At 16.4% G+C, this 20,696-nt stretch overlaps 9 protein-coding genes across 9 annotated transcripts, besides 55 other annotated features; 3 read left to right on the top strand and 6 right to left on the bottom strand. All coding sequences in view use genetic code 6, as the record gives it.

Moving 5' to 3' along the window:
- Positions 1–171: 171 nt before the first annotated feature.
- On the bottom strand, positions 172–2,119 carry IMG5_002330 (hypothetical protein; the record flags this gene model as incomplete). Its single annotated transcript, XM_004040016.1, has 3 exons — positions 172–653; positions 730–1,404; positions 1,561–2,119. The coding sequence occupies 3 exons, from the start codon at positions 2,117–2,119 to the stop codon at positions 172–174; spliced, it is 1,716 nt and encodes a 571-aa protein (XP_004040064.1).
- Positions 682–728: a microsatellite.
- Positions 1,406–1,453: a microsatellite.
- A 344-nt stretch (positions 2,120–2,463) lies between the features above and the next one.
- Positions 2,464–2,516: a microsatellite.
- Positions 2,517–2,956: 440 nt separating this feature from the next.
- Positions 2,957–3,048: a microsatellite.
- Positions 3,049–3,968: 920 nt separating this feature from the next.
- Positions 3,969–4,023: a microsatellite.
- Positions 3,993–4,032: a microsatellite.
- A 305-nt stretch (positions 4,033–4,337) lies between these two features.
- Positions 4,338–4,446: a microsatellite.
- Positions 4,352–4,446: a microsatellite.
- Positions 4,447–4,683: 237 nt separating this feature from the next.
- On the bottom strand, positions 4,684–5,271 carry IMG5_002320 (hypothetical protein). The gene has a single exon (XM_004040015.1). The coding sequence runs from the start codon at positions 5,179–5,181 to the stop codon at positions 4,741–4,743; it is 441 nt and encodes a 146-aa protein (XP_004040063.1). The 5' UTR covers positions 5,182–5,271; the 3' UTR covers positions 4,684–4,740.
- Positions 5,272–5,679: 408 nt separating this feature from the next.
- Positions 5,680–5,733: a microsatellite.
- Positions 5,709–5,756: a microsatellite.
- Positions 5,757–6,204: 448 nt separating this feature from the next.
- Positions 6,205–6,271: a microsatellite.
- Positions 6,272–6,399: 128 nt separating this feature from the next.
- Positions 6,400–6,440: a microsatellite.
- A 598-nt stretch (positions 6,441–7,038) lies between these two features.
- Positions 7,039–7,107: a microsatellite.
- Positions 7,057–7,105: a microsatellite.
- Positions 7,064–7,105: a microsatellite.
- Positions 7,108–7,187: 80 nt separating the features above from the next.
- IMG5_002310 (hypothetical protein) lies at positions 7,188–7,598 on the top strand (the record flags this gene model as incomplete). The annotated part of the gene is made up of 1 exon (XM_004040014.1): positions 7,188–7,598. One exon carries the CDS (start codon positions 7,188–7,190, stop codon positions 7,596–7,598), a length of 411 nt encoding a protein of 136 aa, XP_004040062.1.
- Positions 7,599–7,848: 250 nt separating this feature from the next.
- Positions 7,849–7,938: a microsatellite.
- Positions 7,884–7,949: a microsatellite.
- Positions 7,950–7,952: 3 nt separating this feature from the next.
- Positions 7,953–9,167, top strand: IMG5_002300 (pre-mRNA cleavage complex ii protein clp1, putative; the record flags this gene model as incomplete). The annotated part of the gene is made up of 4 exons (XM_004040013.1): positions 7,953–8,336; positions 8,415–8,529; positions 8,628–8,640; positions 9,149–9,167. The coding sequence occupies 4 exons, from the start codon at positions 7,953–7,955 to the stop codon at positions 9,165–9,167; spliced, it is 531 nt and encodes a 176-aa protein (XP_004040061.1).
- Positions 8,357–8,413: a microsatellite.
- Positions 9,168–9,180: 13 nt separating the features above from the next.
- Positions 9,181–9,206: a microsatellite.
- Positions 9,207–9,519: 313 nt separating this feature from the next.
- Positions 9,520–9,558: a microsatellite.
- Positions 9,559–10,390: 832 nt separating this feature from the next.
- On the bottom strand, positions 10,391–12,607 carry IMG5_002290 (hypothetical protein; the record flags this gene model as incomplete). Its single annotated transcript, XM_004040012.1, has 4 exons — positions 11,757–12,607; positions 11,560–11,694; positions 10,763–11,437; positions 10,391–10,623 (listed from the first exon to the last, which is right to left on the bottom strand). Exons 1-4 carry the CDS (start codon positions 12,475–12,477, stop codon positions 10,391–10,393), a joined length of 1,764 nt encoding a protein of 587 aa, XP_004040060.1. The 5' UTR covers positions 12,478–12,607.
- Positions 10,458–10,534: a microsatellite.
- Positions 11,479–11,543: a microsatellite.
- A 229-nt stretch (positions 12,608–12,836) lies between the features above and the next one.
- Positions 12,837–12,885: a microsatellite.
- Positions 12,886–13,316: 431 nt separating this feature from the next.
- Positions 13,317–13,400: a microsatellite.
- Positions 13,401–13,477: 77 nt separating this feature from the next.
- Positions 13,478–13,604: a microsatellite.
- Positions 13,479–13,556: a microsatellite.
- Positions 13,481–13,553: a microsatellite.
- Positions 13,569–13,645: a microsatellite.
- A 391-nt stretch (positions 13,646–14,036) lies between these two features.
- On the bottom strand, positions 14,037–14,724 carry IMG5_002280 (hypothetical protein). The gene has a single exon (XM_004040011.1). It carries the CDS (start codon positions 14,599–14,601, stop codon positions 14,314–14,316), a length of 288 nt encoding a protein of 95 aa, XP_004040059.1. The 5' UTR covers positions 14,602–14,724; the 3' UTR covers positions 14,037–14,313.
- Positions 14,725–15,075: 351 nt separating this feature from the next.
- Positions 15,076–15,150: a microsatellite.
- Positions 15,151–15,251: 101 nt separating this feature from the next.
- Positions 15,252–16,396, bottom strand: IMG5_002270 (hypothetical protein; the record flags this gene model as incomplete). The annotated part of the gene is made up of 1 exon (XM_004040009.1): positions 15,252–16,396. A coding segment is annotated over one exon (1,143 nt), but the record flags the coding sequence as incomplete, so codon positions are not given.
- Positions 15,664–15,715: a microsatellite.
- Positions 16,294–17,417, top strand: IMG5_002260 (hypothetical protein; the record flags this gene model as incomplete). Its single annotated transcript, XM_004040010.1, has 2 exons — positions 16,294–16,306; positions 16,438–17,417. The coding sequence occupies 2 exons, from the start codon at positions 16,294–16,296 to the stop codon at positions 17,415–17,417; spliced, it is 993 nt and encodes a 330-aa protein (XP_004040058.1).
- Positions 16,382–16,445: a microsatellite.
- Positions 16,397–16,439: a microsatellite.
- Positions 16,424–17,072: a microsatellite.
- Positions 16,436–17,058: a microsatellite.
- Positions 16,436–17,120: a microsatellite.
- Positions 16,439–17,129: a microsatellite.
- Positions 17,092–17,150: a microsatellite.
- Positions 17,202–17,229: a microsatellite.
- Positions 17,245–17,296: a microsatellite.
- Positions 17,247–17,306: a microsatellite.
- Positions 17,272–17,313: a microsatellite.
- Positions 17,418–17,425: 8 nt separating the features above from the next.
- Positions 17,426–17,502: a microsatellite.
- Positions 17,432–17,489: a microsatellite.
- Positions 17,446–17,501: a microsatellite.
- Positions 17,495–17,545: a microsatellite.
- A 19-nt stretch (positions 17,546–17,564) lies between these two features.
- On the bottom strand, positions 17,565–19,304 carry IMG5_002250 (hypothetical protein; the record flags this gene model as incomplete). Its single annotated transcript, XM_004040008.1, has 3 exons — positions 17,565–18,022; positions 18,071–18,392; positions 18,448–19,304. The coding sequence occupies 3 exons, from the start codon at positions 19,302–19,304 to the stop codon at positions 17,771–17,773; spliced, it is 1,431 nt and encodes a 476-aa protein (XP_004040056.1). The 3' UTR covers positions 17,565–17,770.
- Positions 18,024–18,065: a microsatellite.
- Positions 18,025–18,063: a microsatellite.
- Positions 18,406–18,446: a microsatellite.
- Positions 19,305–19,306: 2 nt separating the features above from the next.
- Positions 19,307–19,403: a microsatellite.
- A 690-nt stretch (positions 19,404–20,093) lies between these two features.
- Positions 20,094–20,138: a microsatellite.
- Positions 20,139–20,394: 256 nt separating this feature from the next.
- Positions 20,395–20,456: a microsatellite.
- A 53-nt stretch (positions 20,457–20,509) lies between these two features.
- Positions 20,510–20,583: a microsatellite.
- Positions 20,510–20,598: a microsatellite.
- Positions 20,516–20,582: a microsatellite.
- Positions 20,588–20,655: a microsatellite.
- Positions 20,656–20,696: the final 41 nt, after the last annotated feature.

The following is a 20,696-nucleotide window of genomic DNA, read 5'->3' as shown; positions in this document are numbered from 1 at the left end:
AACAGAGACAATTATTACTTTTTATTAAAAGAAAAAAAAATAATTAAATTAAATAAAAAATAGTAAAGTTTTTTTTTTTTAAAAAAAAAATATATAATAAATACTATTATTTGTACAATTTTTTTTTTTTTTTTTTAAATTTATTTATATAATTAAAAAAAAAAAAAAAGTTCATTAACTTAAAGCTACATCAATAAACTTATTCCATTCCATAGGATTGTTTCTTTAAATTTCAATAGCCAATTATTTAATTTTGTGCACAATTTTATTAGTTTACTATAGTTATTCAATAATGATTTTATCGATTTCACTAATATCAATATTAAGTAGTTTTTTTTCCAAAAAATTATAATAAAAGTAATTATTTTTATATTGTTTCTTCCATTCCTAAAATTCATTATCCAATTCTTAATAAATCAAATTTAATTTATGATCTTTATTAAACATCTAGGGTAAAAAATAATTACATATATTCTTGTCATCCTTATCAAGTAATTTCAAAACAAGTAAACAAGGAATATTCAAAAATATATCAGCATCTCTACATTCTATTTATTCTTAAAATTCCTTATATTTTTAACCCGTAGCTTCAATAATATGAGAAAAATAAATTAAAAATGAACACTTTTTTCCTTCTAAAAAATAATCTTTACCTATTTTTTTTTTTTTTTAAATAAATAAATAAATTATTAATATACTAAATATTATATCATATAAATATATATATACCTTTTTCCCAAGAGTCTTCGTATTTATTAAGAGCTTCAACTAATTCACTATTATTTTTTAATTAAGGGTCAACCATTTCAATATTATCTTCATATTTTTTAAACAAACTCCTCAAATTTTTAAAGTTAGCTTTGATTTATTCCGCAAGGCTCCTAACAGCTCTCGATTATTCATTCGTGACTTTTCTTAATATTCCTTCGGCTTATTATAAAATTTCAAAATCTAGATCGTCTCTTCCTTTTCCTTCTAAATTAGCCACTGAATTCATTAAACAGATTTATTTACATAAATTTTATTAAAGTTTTATATATTCAGGGTTATATATAAAAAATTTCCCTTTAATTTTTTCCCTTATTTCAAGAGATTCTAGCTCTTTTTAGATATTTATTGCATTTTGAACATATCTACGAGCTTCAGTTTCTATTACCATTAGTTCATTTACGTACATTTTTTCAAATAAAGTCCAGTTTTTATCAAATTTTTCTAAACTTTCTTTTAATTATTTCTTCATTTCTTCACAACTCGAGTCTACAATTTAACCTTAACATGTATTCTAGTATACGATCCTTATTTAATTTTACATTTTGTAAAAACTCACTAAAACTTATTTCCCGTATTCAAGTACTTCTTATGAAAATGAATATTTTTCACCATTAACATATAAATGAGGAAAACCTATATATATATATAAATAAATATATATATATAATATATATATATATATTTTATAATTATTTATATTAATATATTACTATCAATATTTATTTTTTTATATTTATATATTTATGAAATAATTATATTCATATATATATAAATTTAAATATATTTTACCTTCTTAAGCACTATCGAAAATCTCAGTTAAATAACTTAATTCTTCTTCTTTGTATAATATTTTATATGCTTTAGAAAATTTTTCCCTATATTTTCTACAACTTATTTAGCATCCAGAATCCTTTTTTTAATTTTTAATAATAAAAAAATAATATAGACATATTGAAAATACTTTTATAAATTTTTCAATATTCTTTAAATATTTTTTAAAAGTTTTTTATCCTTCAGTAGAATCCAAATCATATTTTTAATAATCAATTTGTATTAATTTTTATTAAATCATAATTATTTTTTCTAAACTAAGGAATTAATAACTTCTCTTAAATTCTTCGAAATCAGTCAAAGGTCTAGCAGGAGCTGTCTAAACCCTTAAGCGTTTGTTATCATCATATTCACTTTTATTATTATTACTTTAAATTATATTAGAAGATTCTTAAGATGAAGATTATATACCTCCACTTGAATTTTCTTCTTAGTTTTTTTCATATTTAGATTCCTATTAGCTAAACGTTTCTTATTCGATTTAGCAATCTTCGTCACCTTCATTATATTCTTCCATTTATTCATCGTCGTCATTTTCATCGTCATAAAAACGTTCTTATTCATCATCGTCATTATCATTATATTAAGATAAAGAATATTATTAATTTTATCTGGTAAAGTTAGTGTCACTTTCGATTCTAGGATTTCTTTAATTAGTTGAAATTTATCGATTATTTGCAATATGGGAATTATTTAAAGAAAAAATCTACCTATTAATATTCATATTATACGTAGGATTTATTTAATTAAAATCTTAAGAATTATTTCTCAAAAAGCGCATTTATTCGCGTCTTGCATTCTCATTTAATTCTTGAAATAAATCTCTATTTTGATTACTTAAATTATTATTAAATATATTAATATTTATATTTGTATTTGTATTTATATTAGTATTTCTATTATTATTAGTATTTATTTAATTTTAATTTTAGATATTTGTATGACTTGCACGTCCAAATAATTAATAATAATTCATTTATTTCTTCTTTTTTTTCAATATAAAACTTTTGCTTTTTTGGTTTTTTTTAATATTTTAATGTTAATAACTATTAATGTTTTTTTTTTTATTATATATATATATAATGTTTATTTCCTATATTTTTTTTCTTTTTTAATTTTTCTTATAATTTATTTTTCTGGTGTTTTATATGATATTTTTTTAATATATTAAATATTAATAAATAAATGATTAATTTCTTTTTTTAAATATTAAAATAAAATAGAATTTAAAAAAATTATTTCAGTTTCTCAATAAATTTAATTAAAAATAAAAGTAGAAAATACAAAATTTAAATATATACTTTTAATTAAATTAAAATATAAATTAAAATTTAATTATATTATAATAATTTGCATTAATTATTTTAATAAATTAAGGATATAATATTATTATATTATTTTATTAATTATTGTTATAAAAATTTAAGATATAATGATATATATTATAATCAATTTTTTTTTTTTAATTTTATTTATAATAATAATTTTTGAATATAATACTAAAATAAAAATTATATATTATTTTTTTATATTTAAAAAATTAATTAATATTAAAATTCTAAATAATTTTTTTTATATTTAATATTTTTAAAACTAAACATATATTTTTCTTTTATTAATTATATAAACAGTAATATATATCATTATGTATTTATTTTAATAGTATTTTAATAATATAAATAAATTAAAATGAATATATAAGCATTTAACATATTATATATAAATTATAAAAAGACTAATTGTTTAAATAATTTTAAATCTCAAAAGTAACTTTTTTATTAAATTTATATAAATTAATTTGTTTGTTACTGTTAATTTTTTTTTAAATAAAAAGATTTAATTATTTAACTTTTTAATTTTGGTAATTGGAAAAAAGAATTATGATTTTTTTTTAAAATAATAAACTTACATTATAAAAAAAACTATAAAATGATAAAAAAGATAAATATAAAAAAAAGTAAAATCATTAAAATAAATATAAAAAGTATATAATAAGAAATTAATAATAATATAAAAAAATGAATTTATATATAAATATTTTCTAATATAATAAAACTAAAATATATTATTATTATTAAAAATATTTGCTTATTTTATATTTTAATAAAAAAAAAATTAATAAATTTCTATATTTAAATTTTTATAAATGAAAATTATTTTTTATAAATTATACAATCTTTTTATTTAATGTTTTTTTTTTTGATAATAATGATTTTTTTTATATTTTATGAAGTTTAGTATTATAATATAGGTTAATATTTTTCAAATTGTGTTAATAATTTTTAAGGAATGTATTAATTACGAATAAAAAGATAATCTAATTTACTAAAATGAATATTAATATTATCAAAAAAAAAAAATTAATATTATAGATAATAATGATATATATAAATAAATATATTTATAATAATAATATATATTATTTAAATAGATTTATATATAGATGGATTAAAATTTAAAAATAATTGTTATAAAAATTTTAGAAGCCTTTTTAATATACTAAAGTGATATCTTTTTAGATTAATTTATTATTACTAAATTAAAATTTAATATAATTTTGATTTTTGCTAATTTAAAACAGCTTAATGTATATTTTAATTGATTATTGGATTTTTAAATTATATAAAAAAATACTAATGTTAATAATTGATTAATAGTAAATATTAATATAAAACAATTCAAATTATTATTTAAAAATATTTTTATAAATATATAAATATTTAAAAAAATATATGTATATATGTTAATATAAATATTAATTAATATATAATAATTATTTTAAAAAATATAATAATCTTTAATTTTAAATATAAATAATATATATATTAGTTTTAAATATAAATATAAATATAAAACTTTTATTTTTCTTAATAAAATTCAATTTTAATTATCTTAAATCAACAACTAATATCCAATTTTTATTTCTTCATTTTCCTTACATATAATAATTTTATCTAAATGATCTATAATGCATTTCTCATTTATTTTTTTAATTCCATTTCTAATCCTTCATTTTAAATTACCTATACTCCATTTTATGAAAAATTAGCAATTAAAAATTAATCGTCTTTATTTTTTAAAATTTTACAATGATTTCTTGATATTTTCCTTAAATCGATATTTTTTACTGTTAAAAAGTCATTTCTGGTAAACTAATGTACTAGAAAATAATTTTTTTTTCTTATTTTTAAAATTTACTAGTATCAATTCCTATATTAATATCTGGAAGTTCTTCAACTAGTGATTTTAGGATAATTTCTTTTTCGTTAATTTTTTTTTCTTAGGAAAGTTAAATTTAATCTTACATTGATTTATCCTTATCCAAGTTTTTTTTATCTTGAGAAAAATAAGAGGTATTATCTTCGTTTTCCTTTAAATCTATAAATTGTATATTTTAAAAGCTTTTTTTGGAAACTTCAGACAATATATCGTCTATTATTATTCTTTGTGAATAATTTTCTGATATTTCCCCTTCTTATTTTTCATTCTAAAAGGCTTATATTTTTAATTCTTAGATTAAAAATAATAGTTTAATGTTATTTTTTTAAATTTTCTATTCTGGGTTTTCAAATATTTCATAAAGAATTTTTTTCAAGCATTTTCGAATATAATTCTATTTTTTATTTTCTATTATTGTTTTTATTAAATCTTATTCAGTTTCCAAAATTATTAAAAGTTCTTTTTATATATAAAATGTATAAGGGGAAAGCTTTTAGTGGTTATTTTAAAGGAAATGTTTTAGATCAATTAAGAGTGATTAGAAATAGTTTATTTCAAAAATAAATTTTTCTGTTTCCATAAATTTGTTTAGTTTTTTTAATATTTTACAAACCTTTTATAATAAATTCATTTTATTTATATATTTTATTAAAATTTTAAAATTTTTTTTGATTATTAATTTTTAATTTTAATTTAAGGTTAGATTTTTTATTAATAATATGACTCTTAAAATTTAACGATAAAAAATAGAAATATATGTATTTTAATAATAAATATTTATAAAATAAAAAATAATTAGTATTATATTATTATAAAAAATAAATAGATAAATTTTGTATAGAAATAATATAATTGTAAATAAAAATATATATAAAAAAAATATTAAAATAAATATATATATAAATATATATATATTTTTTTATATAAATATATATTTCATATATAATTAATTATATAGTATAATTATTACTTACATTAACTATTTTTTTTTATTTTTTATTAATTATAAAAAATATTATTTTAAACTGAAAAAAAATAATTTAAATATAAAATTTTATCATATTTATTTTTAATACATATAAATAATGGAAATAACATCAAATTTAAATTAGTAATAATCTTTAAAAGCTATTTCAAAAAATAAATTTAAAATTTAAAAGCCATTATTATAACTATAATAAATTTTAAAAAATTTTAATGAATTTAATTAAATAATTCATTAATTAAGTTAAAAAACTATAAAATAATGTCAAAATTTTTATTAAAAACTATAAGTTTTACACTAAAAAAAAAAGAGAATTTTTAGTAAAAATGAACCAATTCCTTAAAAAGAAGATAAAATAGAATATAAAATTGAAACCTAAAAAAAGTAAAAACAAGAAAAATAGGATATATATAATAAATATGAATAAGATATCTAAAAAAAAAATGAATAAGAAATATTAATAAAAAAAAATCCTATTAAAAATATTGAAATTATAAAAGTAGATGAAAAAGCTTTAGATTTTATAATAAAAATGAACAAATTAAGAAAAGAATAAGAACAGAAAAAAATAATATTAAAAGAAGCATCTTTAAAAAAATAAATATTAGAAAAAAAATAATTAGAAGAAAAATAAAACGAACTTAAAATAAAATAAATAGAAGATAAAAGACAAAAAATAAATATTAATTTAGAAAAAATACGTATATAAAGTGAGGAACGAAAAATAATGAATATAAAATCAAACCAATTAATAAAAGAAATTAAGTATTTTTAACCATAAAGAAAAGACGAAGAATTAGAAAACTACTACCATATATAAATTCCTGAATTAGAAAAGCATAAAAATGAACTGGCTTTGAAAAGATAAAATATGTATGTTTCACCTACAAATAGAAATCAATAGTAAGAGGATATTATAAAAGGAAATTAATATAAAAAATATACATATAAGAAAATAATAGATTACCCTTAAAATAATTTTTATGATAGTAATAATAATAGAAGTGCTTCTTTTAAACAAAGAAATAAATTTGAAGAAAATAATTAATCTTCTTTTTATTTAAATGAATATAAAAAAAAAGTCAATTTTAATAAAAACTAAGAAAATATATAAAAAGTAGAATTTAAAGCTAATCTTTAATAAAATAAACAAAAAATACAAGAAAATTATTTAAATCTAGTAAAAGAGAAAATCGATAATTTACAAAATATTTATTGAAAATAAAATAAAAATATAAAAAATTCATATTTATATGGATATATAAATATTATATATATATATATATATATATAATATATTTTAATTAAAAAAAAAAATGTGGACTAGATTAGCTTATCTAACCATAAATTAAGCTTTTAAACCCAAATTATAAGGATATTAATGGCAAGGTCCTTTAATATCAAATAGATATAAAGCGTTATTAAGAAAATAATTCAGGCTAAATAATATTCCATGGATTGTGGATCCTCCTAAAGACGATTCGAAAAATCAAAGACATAAAAACCAAAAGGAACGAAAGATTAAAGAAGTAGGCCAATGAGATTAGCAAAAATAAAACAAAACTTAGTTGAGGCAGAATAAAAAATACTAGAATATAGATAAATATAAATTAATAACAGGCCACTTTCTGGTTTAGATAGTATAATATAAAAAACTATACCATATTGGCTATCTTAAAAAGCGAAAGAAGCTATCATTTAAGAAAGATAAGCTTAAACTGGAAAAACTTCTAAAACTAGTTTACTTCCTTCTGAAGATAAAAGAAAGACTTTTGGTAACAAAAAAAAATGATGATAAAAAGAAAATTTTTGAAATAAAAGAAAAAAAATAATATATTTTAAAGAAAATATATATATGTAGAAAATATATTATTTTATTTTATAAAATATATAAATAATTTTTTTTTTTTATATAAAAAAATAATATATAAATAAATTTATATATTTATTTAATTTTTTTCAAAAGATATCTAATAATATTAATAAATATTATATTATAATATTTCAATGTATATGTAAATATAAATAAAAATATACATTGCATATATATTTATAAATATAAATATGTGTATATATATATATATATATATTATATACTTTTATATATATATATATTTATTTTTATATATATAAGTTTTTATTTATAATGGATATTGAATAAATAATTTGGGTCGAAGAATATATTTCTTCTAGAAAAGAATTTTCTATTAATGTCAAAAACCCTGATGGTTTAAAATTATATTTAAAAGAAGGAAAAGCTGAAATCCACGGTCGCGAATTACCTTTACACACTTTATAGCAATTTTAAAAAGGCGAAAGATTCTGTATATATACCTGGTCTGAATCAACAATATGTTTAGAATATAAAAATGACGAAGATTTTTTTTATTTAACAGACTAAACAAATTATTCTACATATATAAATATATCATAATATATCAATGAATTAAGATAAGAAGCTTAAGAATTTCCTTTTAAAATTGGACCAAGAATATTAGTATGTGGTGGTAAATAAAGCGGTAAAACTACTGTAATATATTTTTTATAATAATATATATATATATATATATATATATATATATATATATATATATATATATATATATAGATAGTAAAAATATTTACTAATTATGCCTGTAAATTAGGCTGGAAACCTATAATGGTGGATTTAGATCCTGATATGAATTCTATATTAACAAGTTGCTGTATAGGTGCTGTTGTTTGTAAGGATTTTTATTGCTAAAATGCTATTGAGAGTGTTGATAAAGTAGCTCTTTTTCATGGGTTTTAGAAGGCTAATATAGTCTTATTATAAAATTAGATAGAGGTATTGGGTAATTTTGTATGTAAAAAATTAGAAATAAATATGTTAAATTTTTCTTAAAAAATTAAAATTGGAATGAATTGAATGAAATTTTCGCTAGTGGATGTATTGTTAATATGCCTCATATTCCATCAAGTGTTTAATAAAAGAATTTTATTGATTAGATCATTAAATGGTTCAAAATAAGTCTTATTTTGTGTTTAGAGGATGAACTTTTCTACTCTTTAAAGTAAAAACACTAAATTAATATTGTCAGAATTCAAAAACCAGGAGGAGTTAAAAGTAGAGAAGAAATTGAGTGGTAAGAAGATTAAAATAGGTTCAATTAATAGATTTTAAAATAATATTTCTATGGTATTAATTCAGATATTAGGTAAATTATAACAATTATTCATATTATTATTTTTATGTAATTATTAATTAAAAAATTAATGTATATAAAGAATAGCAACTATAATTTTTTATTTAAATGAGTTTATAAAAATGAGAAAATAAAAAATTATTAGTAAAATATATAGTAATTTATACGTATGTTGAAATAAATAAAATAATATATATATATATATATATATATATTTATTTAATTACAAAGATGTTAGAATGTAATGATTAACATTAATGATTTTGTATTCTATAGATTTAAATGTTTAGATGAAAAAAATTCGTAATAAGCTGATTCTTCGCAACTTTAATTAGAATAAGTTGATCTTTTAAAGGAAAACCTTGTAAAAAGCATTGTCGGAATTCTTAATTTAAGTAAAGATTAAGTAGAAAAAATAAATAACTAAGACGAAGTTTTATAGTTAATTTGTAAAAGTACAGTATGCTTATTAGCTCATATTTAACAAATTAATGAATAATAAAGATCTATACATTTACTTTTACCAGGATTAAATATAGAAGATTTTATTAAAAATAAAGTTTTTATAATAGGAAATATAACATGGCATTGATTAAAAAAAAAAATTAATATTTTTTTAATAAAAAATTGTTTATATTATATTATTTTTATTTTTTATTAAATATATATTTAAATAAATAAATATTTTCAAAATAAATACTCTGCTTTAAAATTATCCAAAAAAATTAATTTCTATCAAAAATTTTATTTCCTCTAATAAAAGTTTACTAAACTTCCCCTTTTAGCTTACATCCATTCAATAAATGCAGTTAAGGTGCGAACTTTTACCCTTCCTATATAAATGCGCTAAATTTATTTACCTCAAAAGGATCAAAAATTATAAAATCAGCATATTTTCCTACTTAAATACCTCCTTTTTTATCTAATTTACATATTTTTGCTGGATTAATACTCAAAACTTACATTATTTTTATTAAATATTATTATCCTAAATCATCTAAAACTTACTTATTTTCACCCCAAACTCCCTTTTATATTAATTAATATACGCAACAAGTCCATAAAGCCTATAATTAACCTCCTATAGAAAAAAGCCCATTGACTGCTTTAGAAAAATCACCAGGAAAAAAGTCAAAATCTTCCTAATCTGAAAAGCATAAATCTTTGGGAGAAAAAAACTTGTATTTACAAGGGACTGAAAAATGCTAAGAACCTACCATTTAGATTAGGTTATCTTAATTAAAAAGAGCATTTAGAAGCATATCTCTGTTATATTTATTATAAATTGCCGGCTCAGTTTTAAATCGTGTATCTCCATCAGTTATTTATGTACATTCGAAAAACAAAAAAGGCCAAGACACCTCAGTGTATATATTAGAAATATTCAAGAACTCAATCTTCATATCATATAGTTTAAATAAAGAAAGAGCATTTGATATATTTTAGAAAATTAAGTTAATTTTAGAATTATAATTATTATTATTATTATTATTATTATTATTACTATTATTATTATTTTTGCTATTTTTATTATTTTTATTATGTTATAATTTAATTAAAAGATTTTTATAAAATTTAACTGCAAAAAGTTCCCAATATATAGGCCTTAAAGCTAGGAAATTATAATAGTCTCTTATAGTATTTTTTTCTTAATCTTTATTATTTTCTTCTTTTTTATTTTGGATCTCGAGTTCTGTTACACTGTTATTTACTGAATTTTAATTTGAATTATCGTCTTATGTAGTATTATTTAGTTTTAATTATTAACGACGGATTAAAATACTTGATTTATTTGAAGCATTTCCTACAGGGGATTCACTCTATAATAAGTTATTTGAAATTTTTAATATAGTGTCTTTAGGCGGAGTATTTTGCATTTATAAAGTTTATTAATTCCCGTTTTATTCACTTTTAGCTAAATCTTAAGGAGACTATTTTTAACTTTTCGGGAGTTTTAAATTCATTAAAGGACTTTTTTTTGGAAGGCTAGGTGTTTGTATTTTTCTAGGAATTTCTATTGATTTTTTAGATATTTTTTCTTCTATATGTGGATTTTATTATATATTATTAATCTATATTGTTATTTTTTAATCTTCTATATATTAATCATCCATATTTATAGAATCTGCACTTTTTATTTTATGTATAATAGTCTTATTTTCGATATCTAAGATGTCATTGAATTTTTTTAATAAATTTTTTTCGCTTTATTATAATTAGTTTTCTGCATTTGAATAATAAACTTTAGGTATTTCACTTATTTCGCAAATTAAATTATTATTTTCTTATTGTTTTAATAATTCTTCATTCATTTCGTATCTATTTTCGGTTTAAAGAGTATATTATTTAGAAAACTTACTTTTTTATTAAGGAACATTTTATTGTTTAATTGAATTCTATAAATCTTTTAAAATAAATTTATTATTATTATTATTCTGTAAATTATCTATAAAAAAAATATAAGTCTAAAATAAATAAAATTAATACATATAAATATATATATATATATATATATATATATATATATTATATATATATATATATATATATATCTTTTTATCTTATTACCTACTTCTATATTAATATTATCAAAAGATTCTATTATATAATCCATCTATTGTTCTTCTAAATTAATTTAATTATTACAAAGTTCTTAGTTTTCATATACAAATTTTTAAAAATATTTAATTTCATTTTTAAAATCTTAAATAAAATATAAATATAATTAATATTAATGTATTATTTTATATATTATTTTTAAAAACTTTAAATAAATGAAAAATCTGCCCATTTTAAAGATTCACCTATTTATTAAATAAAAATTTAGAATTTTTTTCCATCTGAATTATCATCTTAACAATTAAGCTCTATTCTTTCTTTTCTTGATAGTAAAAATTCCGAAAATTCTTAATCATTTAATCTACTTAAATTAAATATTTCTATTAAAAAATTCTTAAGGTTTCCTTCCTCTAATTTTTGCATCAAAAAACAGTCTATATTTTCCTCAAATATACCTTTTATTGCATCTCCTCCGTTTATTTTTGGCACAGAAAACTCTCGCCCCTAAATCCTCGAATTTATAGGATAAAATCTATGCGGGGAACTCAAATTTAGGTTGTTTTCTCCCTTTTGTAAGCATGGATGTATAAAAAATAAGAAATTATCGAATGAATGTTCCCCTAAAATTGAATAAAATTGATTAATAATCTCCTCTGCCGTTTTAAAATAATAGGCGTCAGGCTAATAAGGCGGCGAAGTATATATTTTATAGGAAAATACTTAATTTTTGTTTAAAATATAGGCATTTTTTGTACTTTCTTTTCCAAGTAATTTTACATTAAAAAAATCCAAAAAAATTTTTCTAGTATTTCTGAACTAATAATCATCTATAGAACTTTATTTCTCATATGAATTTATTTTTTATAATTTTATTATATTTTCCAACGATGAAACATCCAAATTTACATTAGTATTACTTTTTCTCATTAAAGGAGAATTAAAAATTGATGTAATCCCATATTTTATAGCCAATTTAGATATATTTTCATCATCTAACCATTCTTCCTCAATATTTTCATGGTGTAAACTTATATTTGTGTCTATTATACCTGGTAATATGTATTTATTTTCATATTATGTGTTAAGTATTTATAGTTATTCAGAGGTTAATAAAGTATTTTCGGGAAGAAAAGAAGATATATAGGGAGGATTTATTTTTAAATAACCGGATTAAAATTTATTTTCAAAAAGAATGTTTTTACATTTTATTATTTATTCAGGGGAATTCATTTTATTTTATTTAATTTATTTTAAGTATTTTTTTTTTTTATCTAATAAATAATATATATTATTATTTTTTTTATTGTTTTTTTTTATCTTTATTTTTTTTTTTTAAAAAAAAAAAAAAAAAAAAATATTTTAGTGATATAACATTTTTTATTTATTTTATATTTTTTATTGCAAAAAAAAAAATATATTATTTTAAATATTTCATTATATAATTTATAATTTAAATAAAAAATAAATACTATATAATATTCTTTTGAATTTATATATTACTGGAAAAGCTTTTTTTATTCTTATAAGTAAATATAAGTTTAATAAATCTTTTATAAAAGAAAAAAAGATTTAATTTTATTATAATCTCAAAAATATTAATTCTATTTTATATATAAACTTATATAATAATTATATAAAAAATATAAAAATTTTAATATATAATTATTTAAAATAAATAATATTTTTTTAAAATATAATAATGTAATCTTTTATAAAGTATATAAATATATTATTTTATATCATAAATAATTTTATTTGCTTATTTCTAAATAAAATAATTTTATTTTTATTTAATAATTTATTTTATAAATAAAAATATCTATTTTTATTAATATTATTTATTTATATAATACTTTAAAGTATGAAAATAAATAAATTTTATTAATAAATAAAAGATATTTATATTTTTTTATTTAAATAAATATGAAATATATTAATTATATATATTAATATTATTTAATATTATTTTATTAATTTATAATTATATAATATATATATATATAATAAATAAATATCTATATTTTTATAAATATATTATTATTTAATATATTATTTTCAAAATATTTATAAAATATTAATTATTATTTTTTATAAAAATAAATAAATATAAATCTATATATATAAAAGTTTAATTTAGTTATAAATAATTTTAAATATAAATATTGATAAATTAAAATATATTTTATATTATTTTTAACAATGAATATAATATTATTTTAAATAAATAATAATAAATTTATTTTATATTTTATTTTTTATATATAATTATTAATTAAAATATTTATGTATTTTAAAATAAATCTTTTAAATTTTAATATAAATAAAAATTAATTTTTATTAAAAATATATATATATATATTTATATTAAAAAAATTAAAAAATATGTGTTGTTTTAATTTAATTTTAACATTATTAAAAGAGTCATTTGAAATATTATTCGGAATAAAGCTAATTAAATTCTATTTTTATTTGTTTAAATTCATTATTAAGCTAATGAAATATTCATTCATCTCAATATACATAACAACAATATTAATTTATTATTACTATCCCCCTATATATGAAAAGTAATTAATATTCAACAAAAACTAACAAAATAACTACTTTACATATTATTTAGAGTAAGCAAATGCTGATTTTTTATGCAATTAATGGCGACATTAATAATAATAAGAGAAAGAAACGAAATTTTTTCCAAAAAATAATGAAGATTATGACTGGATAGATATGAATTTAATCTGTTATTTTAATTAAATGTAATACTCACATGGTTCTTTTAATTAATAAATGCTAGGGACAGGATAAATTAAATTAAATATAGAATTATTGAATATACAGAATACATTATTTGAAAAAAGTATAAAAATAAATGCGGTTTTAATAGATAAATATAACCAAAAAAATAATTTTAACTTCGATACTATAGTCAATAATAATGGCCAAAACTATATTTTTTATAAGCTTTTTAAAGGTATAATGGAAAAAATATTAGATTATCTCGGAATTAATTATTAGGAAGATATATATGAAGTAAAATAAGAGATTTTCCATTAAACTAATAAATTTAATTATTTAGAAATTTAAGGTGTTTTATTATAAATTGTTAATAAAAACAACCAGTTTATAATTTAAAATGGAAAATTGGAAATTATACCGTAATTGGGAAGGTTCTAGTAATTTATTTATTATTACTTTTATTTTGCTTTAGTGAGTATTCATTCATTTATTTTGTTTAATTTGTATTTTTTTTCTTATATATTTAATGACCTTTTTAATTTTTCAAAAAAATGAATTTTTTTCATATTTATTATTAAAGAATGTAATTATTTTGTATCAAAAAGATATATATTTATATATTATATTATTTATTTTTAAGATTAAATTTATTTATATTTTTATATATAAGAAAAAATAAGGTTTATAAAATAATAATATTGATTAATATTATTATAGATATATTATATATTATATATTAAAAAAGAAAGTTATTTATTCAAAATTTAATTTTAATTGTATTTTTAAATAATATATATATATATATATATATATATATATATATATATATATTATATATATATATATATATATATATATATATATTTTTAAAAGATCATTTATCATTTACTTTAAATAAAAAATGAAGTAAAATTAAGTATTATAATATTTTTTTAATAATTATAAATTATTTTATTATAAAAAGTTCAATTAATAATTCTCTCTAATCTATAAAAAACATTTCTTTTTATATAAGTATATTAAAATAAAAAATCTACATAATACAATAATAATAATTAATTTAAAATAAAAGGTAATAAAATTGAAAATAATGAAATCAAAATATCAAAATCATAAAAAAATACATCATAATTTTATTAAAAACGAAACATTGTTTCTCCTGTTGAAAGTTTTGGTATAATAAAAAAAAAAGAATTTCCATAAAATAAAAAATAAAAGTAAAAAGATATGAAAATGCAATAAATAATAATACAAATGACAATAATAATATTAAAATATTACTAAAATAAAGTTAATATTTAAGATAATAAATGAAAGATTTAAACAATTAAATTAATTTAAAAATCTAAAAATGTAAACCTTATAGTATTTTAAAAGAAAAATAAAAACTTCCAAAAATATAAAATAATTCCCAAATAATATAAGAATAAATATAAATAGCCTAAAAAGAAATAGAAAATAATGATTCCATTATCAAATAATAAAATAAGGAATTGTTTAATTTAGAAAAAAGATAAACAAACATTAATTAAAGTACTTATTATTAATTATTGGAACAAATAGAAGCTTTAAAGGAATAAATAAGAGTCGAAAAATACAATATAAAGGAAAATAAAAAAAGAAATTTTTTAAAAGGAAAAGAAATCTTTTATATAGTGAATGACCTCAGAATGCCCTAGAGTTTGCATTAATAGCAATTATTAGAAAATGAAATTGCAAAAATTTAAAAAAAAAATGATTTGTGTTTATAAGTTTAAGCTGAATAAGTTAACAGGGAAAATTAATGGAAAAATAAACTTAGTTTAATTGAAAAAAAATACTAAGAAGCTATATATATAGAAAAATAAAATGGATTAAATATAAACAATGAAGAAGTTTATTAAAAATATTAAAATTTAAATGAAAAAATATAAAACTTTGAATAATTAATTAAGCTTATTTAACATAATGAAGAAAGAGATTTATTAAAATATCAAAAAATAATTAAAGAATTGTAAGAATTAGAAAATGATAGAGATATGTAAATTAATAAAATTGAATTTTAAATAATTTAGATTAAATAAGGATTTTTTTAAGATGATTTTCTTTAGTTTTAAGAAGAGGAGAATTTAAAAAAAAATTTAGAAAAAGAAAATTTAAAAAAACAATTAGAAGAAGAAGAAGAAGAAGAAAAAAAGTAAGAAGAAGAAGAAAGAAAAAGAAAATAAGAAGAAGATGAAAGAAGAAGAAAATAAGAAGAAGAAGAAGAAGAAGAAAGAAAAAGATAAGAAGAAGAAAGAAAAAGATAATAATAATAAGAAGAAGAATTAGAAAGAAGAAGATAAGAAGAAGAAAAAAAAAGATAATAATAATAAGAAGAAGAATTAGAAAGAAGAAAATAAGAAGAAGAAAGAAGAAGAAAAGAAGAAGATAGAAAAAGAAAATAAGAAGAAGAAGAAGAAGAAAGAAAAAGAAAATAAGAATAAGAGAGAGAAAAAAGAGAAAAAGAATAAGAAGAAGAAAGAAGAAGATAATAATAAGAATAGGAAGAAGAAGAAAAAAGAAGAAAAGAAGAAGAAGAAAGAAGAAGATAATAAGAAGAAGAAGAAAGAAAAAGAAAATAAGAAGAAGAGGAAGAAGAAGAAAGAAAAAGAAAATAAGAATAAGAAAGGGAAAAAAGAGAAAAAAAAGAAGAAGAAGAAAGAAGAAGAAAATAAGAAGAAGAAGAAGAAAGAAGAAGAAAAGAAGAAGAAGAAGAGAAAGAAAAAAAAAACTAAGAAGAATAAGAAAGAATAAAAAATGAAGAATAAAGAAAAAAAGAAGAGTAAGAAAAAAAAGAAGAATAAGAAAAAGAAAATGAAAAATAATAGGAAGAAGAAAATAAATAACAATAATAATTAGAAAATTAAAAAAACATATAATAAAATGATGGTTATTTAGATGAATTAGATGAATTAGATGAATAATTAAAAAGAATTGAAGAAGAAGAAAAAAAATAAGATGAAGAAAAAAAAAAATAATAAGAAAAAAATAAAAAATAAAAAATAAGTTCATATACATAAACAGATTAAATATAATAATATAACTAAAACAATAATCCTAAAACAGTAAAAGAAAAAATTGCAGATGCATTATAAGATATAATATAATGAAAAACTATTATATGTATAATTATTATATTAAATATAAATATAAATATAAATATAAATATAAATATAAATATATATATATATATATTTATTTATATTAATATGTTTTTATATATTTTATCATATATTTAATATTCAATTATTATAGCATTCATCTAAATTTATCTCACAAATACCTGAAGTTACAGGTGCTGTAGGTATTCCTCTTCTATTTAATCTTTTATTGTTTTCTACTAATCTGCTTACAAGTGCTCTTCTTGGATATTTTTCACCTACATCTGCATCTTAATTCCATAATCTTTGTGCAAAAGCACTATTTCTACCCCATATTCTTGTAGACTGACTAAATTCGTCATTCATTTCGCTCCAAATACAACTTGTAGCTCCTAATATTTGATTTTCAAGCCCTTTAACTTTAGGATCAAATGAATATATAACATCCCAATTATACATTGTTCCATAACTTCCTCCGTAACGATTACCATAACCCACATCTAGATAAAGTTTATCATAATAAGACAATATAATCTTATTTTTTTGCCTTTTAAAATATTAGCAATACTGTTGGAATATCCCCACCATTAAATAATATCATCTTCTTAAACATTCTATATATAAATATAATAAATATATAAAAAATACATATATATATTTACAATATTATCATTAGCCCAATAAATAACTGGTTTTTTAGAAATATTTCTCCATAATTTTTTCTATTCAAATCTATAATAATCTTATAACTAAGAATAGGTACTAATTTTTTTTTATTCCATAAACTATTTTATAGTAACTCTTTAATCCCAGCATTACTCATCCACTTCATCCCCTCCAAAATGAACAAAATCAGAATTTGAAAACTAATCTTTCATATCTTCTAAAATACCTTTCAAAGCTTCATATGTTTAATCTAAACTAGGATCTAGTTAACCTTAATAACCCCCACAATTTAAAGTTATATTTTAAAATTATTAACTCCTAATATACAAAAATATATATAAAATTTTAATTATATAATAATTTATATATATACTTTCCCCAAGATAATGTATGACCAGGAGAATCGATTTCAGGAATAATTTAAACTCCTTTTAAAATACCATAAGTGATGATTTTTTAAACATCATCAAAAGTATATTATTAATAAGAAGATAAAGAACCAAAAGTAGTTATATTAGGAAATGATTTTAAAGGAAAAGGAAATGAGTCAGCATCTGTAATATGCCAATGGAGAAAATTGAGTTTATTATAAAGCATAGAGTCTATAGTATCTAAAATTGATTTAACAGAAAAGAAATGTCTTGAAGTATCTATCATTAAACCTCTATAAAAATAATCAGGCATATCATCTATTTAGATAGGTAAATTTTGGATAAAAAATTAGCCTGATGTTTAGTTTTTTTCGATTAACTAGGAATAAGTTTCAATTCCTCTCAAAAAGCCTACGTATTTATCAGCATCTAAACTCCAATAAGTACTATTAACGAGTTTTAGAGTGTATTTTTCATCTTCTTTAGATTTAGAAGTAGTTATATTAGTATCCTTTATATTTATTTCAAATATTATTTATTATTATTAATGTTATTATTTTTATTATTATATAGTATCAATTTTAGTTAATAATTTTCTTTTTTATTATTAGCAAGATTATTATTATTAAAATATCTTTGTTTTATAAAAATCTATTATTTCATATACTTAACTAGGTATTTTTTAGCCTAAAGGTTTATATTGTATGATACAAGGATCAGTTATTACAAAATTTTCTGTCCCATATGTGTAATTTTTGGGTTTAGGAAGAACTTTTTAAGAAATAGGATCTACATCAGTAGCTTTTGCAGTTATTAATGAAATTAAAAAGAAAATAAAAAATATTTCTTATGCTCTCATTTTTTTTTTATATATATTTAAATATTATTATTTTTTTAATATTTTTGATATGTTTTTATTTTTTATATTTATATTATAAAAATATTAATTATATTTTTTTCCATCTATTTATATACTTTTTAATTAATTAATTAAAAATATATTATTAATTTTAATAATAAAAAAATAAATAATAAATTATATATATTATAAATTTATCTTTTCATTTTATTTTTTATATATTAAAGATATATTATTTATTTTTTATTATTAAGAAAAATTTTATAATAATTATCTTAATTTTAACCATTTTATAATTTTTTCTTTTATTTTTCCCAAATCACTAATCTAAAAACTATAGTAATAAAAAACAAACTATTTAATTTTTTTTTGAGTAAATTACTAAATATAAATATGAGATATATTTAAAAAATAAAGCTATTATATATATTAATATTGTATAAAAATGCCAAGGAATAAAAAATAAATATTTTCTATATTAATAAAAAGTAAATTTATCAATTTAATTAGCAAAATATGGAGAAAAGTTCATATAATTGTCATTCAAAATACTTTTCTTATGATTTTAATAAATAATATTGTTTTGGTGATTCATAAGATAATTAATTTGATGATTTTTTTTTAACCTAATTTAAATAAAAAAAAATACATAAAAAAATATAAACAATTAATAAAGCAAAAAAAAAAAGCAAATAATATAATTAATTAGACAAAAAATATAATAAAAACAAATAAATAAATATTATATAATAAAAATTAAAAAAAAAGATTTATATTAATAAACTTTATTAAAGAAATAAAAAATATTTAAGTAAAAAAATAAAAATTTATTTATTTAAATAAAATTAATAATACGAAAATATTAAAATAATTTTTGCAATATAATGATTTAAAAGCAATTAGATAAAAACAAATATTTATTAGAAAATATATCAAAATAAAATAAATTTATGATTTATAATAATTGTCTATTATATATAAAAATACAGATGTTATATAATTAAAAATATTTATTAAATAGACTAAAGGAAATATTGTTTAAAAAATTAATAAATATTTACATAAGAAATCAAAACAAATAATAATTTATAAAAACAAATAAAATTTTTATAAATTTAAAAAAAAAAAAATGAAAATATATATAAAATTAAATTTAAATGTAATAAAAACAAAAATAAGTAAAAAGAATATTTTAAAATAAAAAAATAATAATATATAATAATAAATATATATATATAAATATATATAAATATATATATATTTATTTATATATATATAAAAATATTATTAAAAAATTATAATTATCAAAAAAAATTTAAAAAATAAAATAAAAAAACAATAAATTATAAAACAAAACTAAATATATGGTTTTTAAAAATAAAAATATATAGA

This window comes from Ichthyophthirius multifiliis (genome assembly GCF_000220395.1).
Source record: "Ichthyophthirius multifiliis unplaced genomic scaffold scaff_1120509249415, whole genome shotgun sequence".
NCBI classification, from domain to species: domain Eukaryota; phylum Ciliophora; class Oligohymenophorea; order Hymenostomatida; genus Ichthyophthirius; species Ichthyophthirius multifiliis.
The sequence above is the reverse complement of the archived record's forward strand: the minus strand, read 5'-3'. Positions and strand labels throughout refer to the sequence as shown.